Genomic DNA, 12,667 nt, shown 5'->3' with positions numbered 1-12,667 from the left:
TAGGCTCCATGCTGACTTGGCTCAAATATATCTGACTGACCAGAAACGGGGAAGGAAGATCCATCAAAATAACTGAGGGGGTTGGATGTTGGAGAGGAAAGGGAATAATGGTTGCACTTAAAGGAGGCTGGAGAAAGCACCAGCACTATTGCTATTTAATGATTAACGAATATGAAATTTAAGTATCTCCTAAAATAATATTTTTGCCATCCATATAGGCCTATCCCATGTCCAAACAAGTGTGTGATTTTACGCTATTTGCAGAATTTATTCTGAATACATTTGGACAGGGCAGATGAAGAGAATATGATTTTTCTGTTTGTTTAAAGATTTCATAGTGGTGTTGCCTGTTTGTATACTGGCTGTATTCTCAATTATTTGTATTACTTTTCCTTTTTTTACTGGTAGTGACTGTAGATTTTTATGTCCTAGTTTGTGCTATTGTCCCGTCTGAATGTGAAACAGTGAGCAGCTGTGACACAGCACCACAGTCTTCTATTGTTAATCTCTTAGCACAGTGGGACATTTTTACACCTGCCTAGGCTCGTTAGGTTCCATTCAAATGAGTTTGGCATTGATTTATCTTTTAGGAAGAAACTCTACAGTTCGGTACAGCAAAATATGAAATAATGGGGATATATTCACAGGGATATCTAGGTGTATCCCGATGAAGGTTATTCACATTCAGACCCAACCGGTTTGAAATCAAAGCATTCAGAGTGTTGATCGCTACCCAGTACAGTTGACCACTGAATTCCTTCACGCCTAAATGCGTTATGTGGAAACCTTCATGACACCACCACATAAGACAACTTTTACAAGGCGTGCAAGATATCTCAATAGATACACACTACCATTCAAAAGCTTGGGGTCACTTAGAAATGTCCTTGTTTTCCACGAAAACATAATACATGAAATTAGTTGTAAAATGAATAGGAAATATAGTCAAGACGTTGACAAGGGTATAAATGTTTTTTAATTGAAATAATAATTGTGTCCTTCAAACTTTGCCTTCATCAAATAATCCTCCATTTGAAGCAATTACAACCATGCAGATCTACAGCATTCTACTCTAGTTGTCAATTTGTTGAGGTAATCTGAAGAGATTTCACCCCATGTTTCCTGAAGCACCTCCCACAAGTTGGATTGGCTTGATGGGCACTTTTTACGTACCATACGGTCAAGCTGCTCCCACAACAGCTCAATAGATTTGAGATCAGGTGACTGTGCTGGCCACTCCATTATAGACAGAATACCAGCTGACTGCTTCTTCCTTAAATAGTTCTTGCATAGTTTGGAGCTGTGCTTTGGGTCATTTTCCTGTTGTAGGAGAAAATTGGCTCCAATTAAGCATCGTCCACAAGATATGGCATTGCAAAATGGATTGATAGCCTTCCTTCTTCAAGATCCCCTTTACCCTGTACAAATATCCCACTTTACCACCACCAAAGCACCCCCAGACTATCACATTGCCTCCACCATGCTTGACAGCACTCCTCCAGCATCTTTTCATTTTTTCTGTGTCTCACGGATGTTCTTCTTTGTGATCCGAAAAAACCTGAAACCTGGATTGGTCTGTCCATAACACTTTTTTCCCCATCTTCCTCTGTCCAGTGTCTAAGTTCTTTTGCCCATCTTAATCATTTATTTTTTCTTTATTTTTTGTTGTTGTATTTTTCACGCCTTTTTTCTCCCCAATTTCATGGTATCCAATTGGTAGTAGTTACAGTCTTGTCTCATCCCGTACGTACTCAGGAGAGGCAACGGTCGAGAGCCATGCGTCCTCCGAAACACAACCCAACCAAGCCACACTGCTTCTTGACACAATGCCCATCAAACCAGGAAGCCAGCCGCACCAATGTGTCGGAGGAACCTGGCGACCGTGTCAGCGTGCACTGCGCCCGGCCTGCCACAGGAGTCAGTACCGCGCGATTAGACAAGGATATCCCTGCCGGCCAAACCCTCCCTAACCCGAACGACGCTGGTCCAATTGGGCACCATGGGCCTCCCGGTCGCGGCCGGCTGCGACAGAGCCTGGTCTCGAACCTAGAATCTCCAGTGGCCTTAATCGTTTATTTTTATTGGCCCGTCTGAAATATTGCTTTTTTCTGCCTAGGCCAGCATCCCAGAGTCACCTCTTCACTGTTGACGTTGAGACTGGTGTTTTGCAGGTACTATTTCATGAAGCTGCCAGTTGAGGACTTGTGAGGCATCTGTTTCTCAAACTAGACACTATAATGTACTTGTCCTCTTTCTCAGTTGTGCACCAGAACCTCCCACTCCTCTTTCTATTCTGGTTAGGGCCAGTTTGTTATGTGAAGGGAGTAGTACACAATGTTGCATGAGATCTTCAGTTTCTTGGCAATTTCTTGAATGGAATAGCCTTCATTTCTCAGAACGAGAATAGACTGAGGAATTTCAGAAGAAAATCTTTGTTTCTGGCCATTTTGAGCCTGAAATCGAACCCACAAATGCTGATGCTCCAGATACTCAAGTAGTCTAAAGAAGGCCAGTTTTATTGCTTCTTTAATCACCACAACAGTTTTCAGCTGTGCTAACATAATTGCAAAATGGTTTACTAATGATCAACTAGCCTTTTAAAATGATAAACTTGGATTAGCTAACACAACATGCCATTGTAACACAGGAGTGAAGGTTGCTGATAATGGGCCTCTACGCCTATGTAGATATTCCATTAAAAAAATCTGCCGTTTCCAGCTACAATAGTAATTTACAACATTAACAATGTCTACACTGTATTTCTTATCAATTTGATGGTATTTCAATGGACAAAAATGTTGCTTTTCTTTCAAAAACAAGTGACCCCAAACTTTTGAACGGTAGTATACATGCAGTGCCTTGCGAAAGTATTCGGCCCCCTTGAACTTTGCGAACTTTTGCCACATTTCAGGCTTCAAACATAAAGATATAAAACTGTATTTTTTTGTGAAGAATCAACAACAAGTGGGACACAATCATGAAGTGGAACGACATTTATTGGATATTTCAAACTTTTTTAACAAATCAAAAACTGAAAAATTGGGCGTGCAAAATTATTCAGCCCCCTTAAGTTAATACTTTGTAGCGCCACCTTTTGCTGCGATTACAGCAGTAAGTCGCTTGGGGTATGTCTCTATCAGTTTTGCACATCGAGAGACTGACATTTTTTCCCATTCCTCCTTGCAAAACAGCTCGAGCTCAGTTAGGTTGGATGGAGAGCATTTGTGAACAGTTATTTTCAGTTCTTTCCACAGATTCTCGATTGGATTCAGGTCAGGACTTTGACTTGGCCATTCTAACACCTGGATATGTTTATTTCTGAACCATTCCATTGTAGATTTTGCTTTATGTTTTGGATCATTGTCTTGTTGGAAGACAAATCTCCATCCCAGTCTCAGGTCTTTTGCAGACTCCATCAGGTTTTCTTCCAGAATGGTCCTGTATTTGGCTCCATCCATCTTCCCATCAATTTTAACCATCTTCCCTGTCCCTGCTGAAGAAAAGCAGGCCCAAACCATGATGCTGCCACCACCATGTTTGACAGTGGGGATGGTGTGTTCAGCTGTGTTGCTTTTACGCCAAACATAACGTTTTGCATTGTTGCCAAAAAGTTCAATTTTGGTTTCATCTGACCAGAGCACCTTCTTCCACATGTTTGGTGTGTCTCCCAGGTGGCTTGTGGCAAACTTTAAACAACACTTTTTATGGATATCTTTAAGAAATGGCTTTCTTCTTGCCACTCTTCCATAAAGGCCAGATTTGTGCAATATACGACTGATTGTTGTCCTATGGACAGAGTCTCCCACCTCAGCTGTAGATCTCTGCAGTTCATCCAGAGTGATCATGGGCCTCTTGGCTGCATCTCTGATCAGTCTTCTCCTTGTATGAGCTGAAAGTTTAGAGGGACGGCCAGGTCTTGGTAGATTTGCAGTGGTCTGATACTCCTTCCATTTCAATATTATCGCTTGCACAGTGCTCCTTGGGATGTTTAAAGCTTGGGAAATCTTTTTGTATCCAAATCCGGCTTTAAACTTCTTCACAACAGTATCTCGGACCTGCCTGGTGTGTTCCTTGTTCTTCATGATGCTCTCTGCGCTTTTAACGGACCTCTGAGACTATCACAGTGCAGGTGCATTTATACGGACACTTGATTACACACAGGTGGATTGTATTTATCATCATTAGTCATTTAGGTCAACATTGGATCATTCAGAGATCCTCACTGAACTTCTGGAGAGAGTTTGCTGCACTGAAAGTAAAGGGGCTGAATAATTTTGCACGCCCAATTTTTCAGTTTTTGATTTGTTAAAAAAGTTTGAAATATCCAATAAATGTCGTTCCACTTTATGATTGTGTCCCACTTGTTGTTGATTCTTCAAAAAAAAATACAGTTTTATATCTTTATGTTTGAAGCCTGAAATGTGGCAAAAGGTCGCAAAGTTCAAGGGGGCCGAATACTTTCGCAAGGCACTGTATATATATATATATATATATATATATATATATATATATTCTTTTTTTTTCTTACTTTACCATGAAAGAAAAGACTAATCCGCTCACTGTGTTTGACTGTATCACGTGTGTTTGTTGAGCTCTTCTTACTCAAGCAAAGGTCAGATTAGTGTTATTCAGTATTTGTCAATGTTATATTCAGTGTTATAAACTGGGTGGTAGGAGCCCTGAATGCTGATTGGCTGAAAGCTGTGGTATATTAGACCGTACACTACGGGTATGACAAAAAATAACTTTTAACTGTTTTAATTATGTTGGTAATCAGTGTATAATAGCAATAAGGCACTTCGGGATTTTGGTATATGGCCAATATATCACGGCTAACCACGGCTTACTCCGTGTTGCGTCGTGCCTAAGAACAGCTCTTAGCCATGATATATTGGCAATATATCACACCCCCCCGTGACTTATTGCTTAATTATATCATTGTTATTGTTGCCGTGTAGATGTGGGGTCAGTAGAGGGCCTGGCGTACCATGGAGCCTGGGACTCGCTTTATTGGACCAGCTCCACCACAGCCACCGTCAGCAGGCACAGCCTGGACCAGAGTCTCCCCGGGGCCTTCACCAGAGAGGCTGTGGTCACACTGGCAGAGGAAGACCACCCACATAACCTGGCTCTGGAGGAGTGTCAGAAGTAGGTGTTAAACCTTCACTGCTCCTAATGTCTTACACAGGCCCTTAGTGGCCTACATTAGATGCTCACTTGGGTATATGGTTTGTGTTATGTACTCGGTTAGCAAATCTATTGAAAACTTCTGCTATCAGGGGAATGAGGTTTATAACTGCTCTGGGGGAGTGTCAGAAGTGTTCTATCATCATTCGTTACTGATCCTAATGTCTTACAGTGGATGGTTCTTTTATGTTTTCTTTGCCTCCCTTGTATCCCTTATTTTCCTTACAAGAACATGAGATAGTCTTAAAAACGGCACAAAATTATTTTGCTTTAGAATGTGAGGATGGGAACATGTTCATATCTTTAGAAAATAGAGAAAGAAGAAGTAGATTTGCGTTTCCCTTGAGAATGGAAATAATCATTCAGTGTAGACGTTGGATGTTTACTATACATTTGTAATGAACACGAGGGGAGACAAAGCTGGTTTCAAGTGCAGGGCGCAGCAGGTGTTTATTGCAAAGGACCACAGGAGGAGGCAGGTAGCTGGGTCCAGGGACAGGCAGGGAAAAGGCTAGTAAAGTAGTCCGGGAGATCCGGCAATAGGTAGATAACAGGAAATCCGATAAGCTAAAGTACAGGCAGGGAAGAGTAAATCACGGGGAAAAACAGAGCTCTGAAAGACGTGTGTCACAAAACAAACAATACCTCACAGTGATGGGGTGCAAAGAACTGAACTAAATAGTGTGTGGTAATGGCATACAGGTGTGTGAACAGGTGATTGGGATCTGGAGAGTGAGCTGCGTTCAGGAGATCTAGGTGAGATCTAGGTGTTTGAGAGTGTGAGCTTCTGTGAAAGTCTCAATAGTGTTTTTGTTTTCACTGCTGATGCAGCCTGATGTTCTGGACTAACTGGAATGAACTGCACCCCAGCATTATGAGATCCACCCTGTCAGGAAACAATATCCAGAGTGTCATCACCACAGACATCCTCACACCTAATGGACTCACCATCGACCACACCGCTGAGAAACTCTTCTTCTCCGATGGCAGTCTGGGAAAGATTGAACGATGTGAATATGATGGCTCACACAGATATGTAAGGAGAAATAAATATATACAGTATATTTATATATACACTGTATGTTATTCTGAATAGAATGATTAAGTCACATCTTGTACACTCTTAGCAAAAAAAGGTGCTATCTAGAACCTAAAAGGGTTCTTCGGCGTGTCCCCACAGGAAAACCCCTTGAAGAACCCTTTACAGGTGCTTGTACCCTTTTTGTTCCAGGTAGAACCCTTTTGGGTTCCATGAATAGCCATTTGTACAGACAGTTCTACCTGGAACCAAAAAGGGTTATCCGATGGGGACAGCTGAATAACCCTTTTGGAAACCTTTTCTCTAAGAGTGTACCATCAGATTTAGAAATTATTCCAGCTGTCTCATACCTCTTCTCATGCTTGAGTATGTGACATCCAAGTATCTGTTGATGTATTTCAACCTAAATTAATATGACTAAACAAATGACTAAAACATGAGCATAAAACCAATTTAACACCATTTTCTTCTCACGTTCAATCTGTAGGTAATTATGAAGTCAGGTCCAGGAACCTTCTTTGGGCTGGCTATCTATGGGAACTTCCTGTTCTGGTCTGATTGGGTACGGAGGGCGGTGGTACGCTCCAATAAGTACACAGGTGGCGAAATTAAGGTCCTCAGAGCCGACATCCCCCACCAGCCAATGGGAATTGTTGCAGTTTCGAACAATACCAACAATTGTAAGTGAATTCTATACAGTACATCAAAGCACAACTCACTTGTCAACATGGAATCTTCTATACATTGTCTAAAATATACACACAAAATGTGGTATTTTGTGAGTAGACTATTTTGCAATTGTGTGTGATAAAATGTAACTGCAGCCTGTGATGGTTTGCATGTGGTTACAACCCTGTGTAGCTGAGTTTGACCACATTTGGCATGAACATTATGCAATACTTCCTATAGACCCAGCTACCCTCCCTGATTAATTACCACTCAATGTAAATCTGTTATTGAATAAACAACTCCAAAAATCCCAACCTCCATTGCCACAGGCTATCCCATGTTGTCTGGCCTGTGCTTCAGTGGAGCCCAAGCTTGGCATAGTGCTTCAGCTGAATCTGTACCATTCAAGCAGTGAAATATATATTCTCGCTCTCTCTCTCTCTGGAGTGAGCAGACGTGTGTGTGTACTAAGGGGGCATCATGATGGCATGGTTTATAGCTTACCGCTCCATTCCACTGTTCAAGCCAAACAGAGTTCAAAGATGGTCCCCAACAGAGAAGTCTACCTTTCTACCACAACACTGCCCTTGAAAAGTTTTCAGTGCTTGATTTAGAAAAATGTGGGAGCTGAAACTCTTTATGGGAGGCACTGCAAGTAAGAAATAAAGCATGCCATTTGGATTATAAAAAATGAACAATATATTGTCCTGTTTATTTGGAGGTTGATGTTTGTTTTCTGTAACATGATGTACTACAGTACCCACAATGATCTGTTTTCCCAGGTGAACTGTCCCCTTGCACAGTGCTGAACGGTGGATGTCATGACCTTTGTCTTCTGACCCCTCACGGCACAGTCAACTGTAGCTGCAGAGGAGAGAGACTAATACTGGAAGATAACAGATGTGTATGTAAGTCTAGTACCTTGTCTTTTTCCCTCTAATTCATGGGTAAACAGCATCTGGCTCAAAGGGCCATTTGAATGTCTTGCTAATAGACAAATAGACAATAGGCATCTGATGGTGTTACTGTCAGATGAATCAATGAAGATGGGCATTGAAGAAGGATGTTTGTTGGAGACTGTCTGGGAGGGATATAGCAGAAAGCAGACCCTTCTGTTTGGACAAAGAATCCCCAAAAATTTATTTTCTCTTCTTTTTACAGCTGAAAACTCCTCCTGCAACATCCACACTGAGTTTGAGTGTGTGAACGGGGAGTGTATCGACTATCAGCTGACATGTGACGGAATAGCACACTGCAAAGACAAGTCTGATGAGAAAATGAAATACTGTGGTAAGTACCCACCCAATATGCTTTACTGTACTAGTTCACCAGTCCTCAGATGAAAATCCCTACCCCGCGGGGCTCTTGTCCAGTAGAATGAGTTCAGACTCGCTCACTTCCTGAAATCCATGAAGGAGAAGAGAAACAGTATTCAAGTGAATGTCATGTAATTCCTTTGGTAGAATCTCTTCCTGAAGTGTCTTTGTATCACTTTCGATTTTCCTTCCTCTCTTACAGATAACAGAAACTGTAGACGGGGCTTCAAGAGCTGCTATAACCAGCGCTGTGTGGTCAATAGGCGAGTTTGTGACGGGGTGAACGACTGTGGAGATGATTCCGACGAGGTTTATTGTAACAGTGAGTAATAAGAATCTGATGAGTTTACATGCCCAGTCCAACAGACAACCTAATCTGTACTCTATTATTACTGTATAAACAAATAAATAGCTTTCGGGTGAATTAAATTTCATAGAGGAACATATCTCCAAGCAAGGATAATATTATCTATTCTTTTTATTTTACCCCCTTTTCATGGTATCCAATTGTTAGTAGTTACTATCTTGTCTCATCGCTACAACTCCCGTACGGGATCGGGAGAGACAAAGGTCGAAAGCCATGCGTCCCCCAAAAACCAACCAAGCCCCACTGCTTCTTAACACAACGCGCATCCAACCTGGAAGCCAGCCGCACCAATGTGTTGGAGGAAACACCGTGCACCTGACGACCTGGTTAGCATGCAATGCACCCGGCCCGCCACAGGAGTCGCTAGTGCACGATGAGACAAGTATATCCCTACCAGCCAAACCCTCCCTAACTCGGACGACAATTGTGCGTCGCCCCACGGACCTCCCGGTCGCGGCCGGCTGCGACAGAGCCTGGGCGTGAACCCAGAGTCTCTGGTGGCGCAGCTAGCACTGCCCTAGACTACTGTGCCACCCGGGAGGCCAATGTTACCTATTCTTATCTATCTCTTCACCTGACGACGAACCAAAGAGATGGATTTCAAATACAACATATTTTTACCCCTCGTTTCTTAATCTTTTCATTTCGGACCTGTATTTTCTCTCCAGATTCCTCATGCTCCCCCTCAGACTGGCGTTGTCTGAACGGGGTTTGTATTCCGGCCTCGGCCCGCTGCAATCAGATCATCGACTGTCCCGACGCCTCAGATGAGAAGAACTGCAGTAAGATAAGCCTCTGTTAAAGCGCCATACCGTACCTTTGTTAAGGCGCCACACTACGACATTGCCTTTCCCATGTAGCTTTTCCACGTAGCTGGTCTGTAGTCTAGCCTGGTCATGTGTCTTTTTAATGTTAGATAAAAGAGAAGAAGGAACGTCCGCACCTCGGAATTTGAAGTTATTTTTCATTGTTATATCAGGACACTACGCTATTATGGTTAAAACAATGTGTAGCCAGGAATATCAATCCCTAACCTTAGGCTTTGGACATGCCGGTCGAATGCCCACTTTCTCTAGGCAACACAGGCTGCTTGGGTTACTACATGCTGGGGGTGAAGGAGACGGTGTTCGTCAGCTGCAACTCTACCTCCCTCTGTGTCCACCCCTCCTGGATGTGTGATGGAGCCAACGACTGTGGGGATTATGCAGATGAAACCAACTGCCAGAGTATGTTTTTATCCTTCCTTTTTTTCTCTTCTGTGACACTAGTTCTGTCGGCTACTGTTGATGTGGCCGTGTACCAGACAGACACTAGGCCTAGTGGGATGCATTTTAAGATATTTTGAAATTGTGTTCATGTTCTGAATGTGTCTTGGCTTCTGGTTTCTCCCCAGCTCCTTCCCTCAGAAAGAGATGTGAGGAAGGCCATTTTGCTTGCCCCAGTGGAAACTGCATCCACACTGTCTGGCTGTGTGACGGAGTCAAAGACTGTGAAGACGGAGCAGATGAATTCCAGTGTGGTATGATATCAGAGATATTTACTTACCTAATATTTATTTACATGACATTTATTTCAGCAAGCACATTGCACTGATTTGTAGCCACTGCCATTGATTTGAGAGAGAGTCTAAATTATTCAAATGACTCTGTTTAAAGTAACGGTTGGATCATTATGTTGTAGGGTACATCCTGCATGAAATGCTGACAAAGCTCAAGGTGGCCAAATATAATGGAGAATTTCTAGGTTGAAAGATTTCTCCTCTTGTCCTGTATCCCCTGTTGTGTCTGGTCAATACATTCGGTCAATACGGCCAGATAAGAAGATAAGATAACCCAGTGTTGGTGGTTTGTTCATGTGGGTCATTAAATGACGCAGTGAAGGGGTGTCTCCTGCTGAGCCCAATGCTTCCATTCCTGATTTGATCCCTATGTGAAAATCTCCCACAATCACTGTTCAAAGCCTCCCCTGAGGAATAATGATGGGAGGAGATGCTTCACTCCTGCTGTTGGTTCTTCAGGGCAGAGCAGTAGACTATGCTGTTGTAACCCAAACAGAATAGAAATAGCAAATATCCTATTTATATTTGTTGTGGATTTGCTCATCGTCTGTGTATTTGAATGAGTCCCAGCCAGTAGTGATTGGATGCACACACCGTGTTGTTGGTGCCCTCTGTTTGTGTGGCATAGTTCACACCGTGTTGTTGGTGCCCGCTGTTTGTGTGGCTAGTTCACACTGACCTTGTCCATGTAGCCATACAGTTATTGTTAATGGTTGCTCTCTGGCTACCCAAGGAAGCAGCTCCACAGTGTCATCATAAAATTGATGTGAAATGCTAACAAATAAACAGACATTTCTTTCTCTCTCTTTCTTTATGTCTCTCCCTCTCTCATCTCTCTCTCTTTCATCTACCTCCCTCCTCTCTCTCTCCCTCTTTCTCGCTCTCGCTCTCTCGCTCTCTGCTTGCCAAGGCTGAATCATTTTTTACCTCACTTGGCGCTCCTTTACTCCTTTTGTACATGGTTTGAATGTAAGACAAGCATTACTTTGAAAGTGCTTACGACTGAGGGAATGTTGTTTGTTTGTATCTAATTTCACAGATGACATTGATATAGTGATATCATTTCCCACCTGCATTAGAATAGAGACTCCCTTCAAAATTGTTTACCTTTACCTCTGTATGTGATATTATTTTCTTCACCTTTTCTGTTCAAAACCTACCTACCTTTTATTGTATGTGACTTGACTGCAATTTCATATTACTCTATAACAGTTGAAACCTGGGCCCATTTGGACTTGCACACTACCATACTATAGCATTAATTTATCACTGCTCTCTGCATGGTTAATTGTGAAGATGTTTACATGCTTCCTGTCCCAATGAAATACCATATAATGTGTTATATTTCATTTTGTCTAGACTTATCCTGCCTGTGGAACCAGTTTGCCTGCTCTAAGAACAAGTGCATAGCCAAGCAGTGGCTTTGTGACGGAGAGGACGACTGTGGGGATGGATTGGACGAGAGCGCAGAGATCTGTGGTATAAAAACACGCCTGAATTTATTTACACTATGTTGACTCAAATGTGTCAAACTACAGATCCGGGTTCGATCCCGGGCTGTGTCGCTGCTGGCTGCACCCGGGAGACCCATGAGGCGGCGCACATTTGGCCCAGTGTCGTCTGGGTTAGGGGAGGGTTTGGCCAGCTGGGATGTCCTTGTTCCATCGCGCTCTAGCGACTCCTTGTGGCAGCCCGGCAGTGTTTCCTCCGACACATTGGTGCGGCTGGCTTCCGGGTTAAGCGAGCAGTGTGTCAAGAAGCAGCGCAGCTTGGCGGGGTCATGTTTCGGTGCACACGTGACCTTCGCCTCTACCGAGTCCGTACGGGAGTTGCAGCGATGGGACAAGACTAACTACCAATTGGATATCATGAAATTGGGGAGAAAAAGGGGTAAAAAGTGCAACAAAAAGAAAGGGACAGGGAAAGATTCAGTTAATATATTTGAAATTTTACGAGATACATCCTTGGTGGAGATATATAGATGAGCAATATGCTACAGAGATGTGGATTTCATGTTTTTCAGTAATATTTTCACAGACTGTTCAGAAAGTCTTGTAAATATCTGTATTTCTATTACTGTAATTGTGCAAATTCTGTATCCTGATTGCCAGTCTGTTTTTGCTGTCTTGCCAAATCAGTATCATAGCAAACATGTTTGGCATGGCAATTCCTTAAGGAGTTGGCAAGAGAGCTGAAACAGACTGGCACTCAGGCTACAGATTCTTCAGTTCGGTAAAATAATGTTTTGACCAGGAATCCTATTGTACATATCCAGGTACGGCTACCTGTGGCCCAGGGTTGTTTAGTTGCCCAGAGTCGTACGGCTGCGTCCCCAAACACTGGCTTTGTGATGGGGAGAGGGACTGTCCAGATGGGAGTGATGAGCTCTCTGCTGCTGGCTGTGGTAATAATATTGTTCTCCAACTGAAATCACAGTCATAGTGTAGTCACTCCCTTTTCTAAAGCACATATTATAATGATAATAATAAGGACATGTGTCTAACAGTGTAGTCCAAGTCCCTTGTGTAAAA

The 12,667-nt window shown here is 42.8% G+C and overlaps 1 protein-coding gene across 1 annotated transcript in view; it reads left to right on the top strand.

Annotated features, from left to right (window-relative positions):
• LOC139373262 (low-density lipoprotein receptor-related protein 1B-like) overlaps positions 1-12,667 on the top strand; it is a 201,461-nt gene that overhangs the window by 123,711 nt on the left and 65,083 nt on the right. The window contains exons 42-52 of the mRNA XM_071113574.1: positions 4,959-5,148; positions 6,019-6,223; positions 6,714-6,906; positions 7,678-7,803; positions 8,057-8,185; positions 8,414-8,533; positions 9,247-9,360; positions 9,655-9,804; positions 9,972-10,097; positions 11,496-11,615; positions 12,412-12,540. Of these exons, the coding sequence (XP_070969675.1) occupies positions 4,959-5,148; positions 6,019-6,223; positions 6,714-6,906; positions 7,678-7,803; positions 8,057-8,185; positions 8,414-8,533; positions 9,247-9,360; positions 9,655-9,804; positions 9,972-10,097; positions 11,496-11,615; positions 12,412-12,540 (1,602 nt within the window). The remainder of the gene's footprint in view (positions 1-4,958; positions 5,149-6,018; positions 6,224-6,713; positions 6,907-7,677; positions 7,804-8,056; positions 8,186-8,413; positions 8,534-9,246; positions 9,361-9,654; positions 9,805-9,971; positions 10,098-11,495; positions 11,616-12,411; positions 12,541-12,667) is intronic.

This window comes from Oncorhynchus clarkii, chromosome 18 (genome assembly GCF_045791955.1).
Source record: "Oncorhynchus clarkii lewisi isolate Uvic-CL-2024 chromosome 18, UVic_Ocla_1.0, whole genome shotgun sequence".
Lineage (NCBI taxonomy): Eukaryota > Metazoa > Chordata > Actinopteri > Salmoniformes > Salmonidae > Oncorhynchus > Oncorhynchus clarkii.
This window is presented reverse-complemented; position numbering and strand designations above follow the sequence as displayed.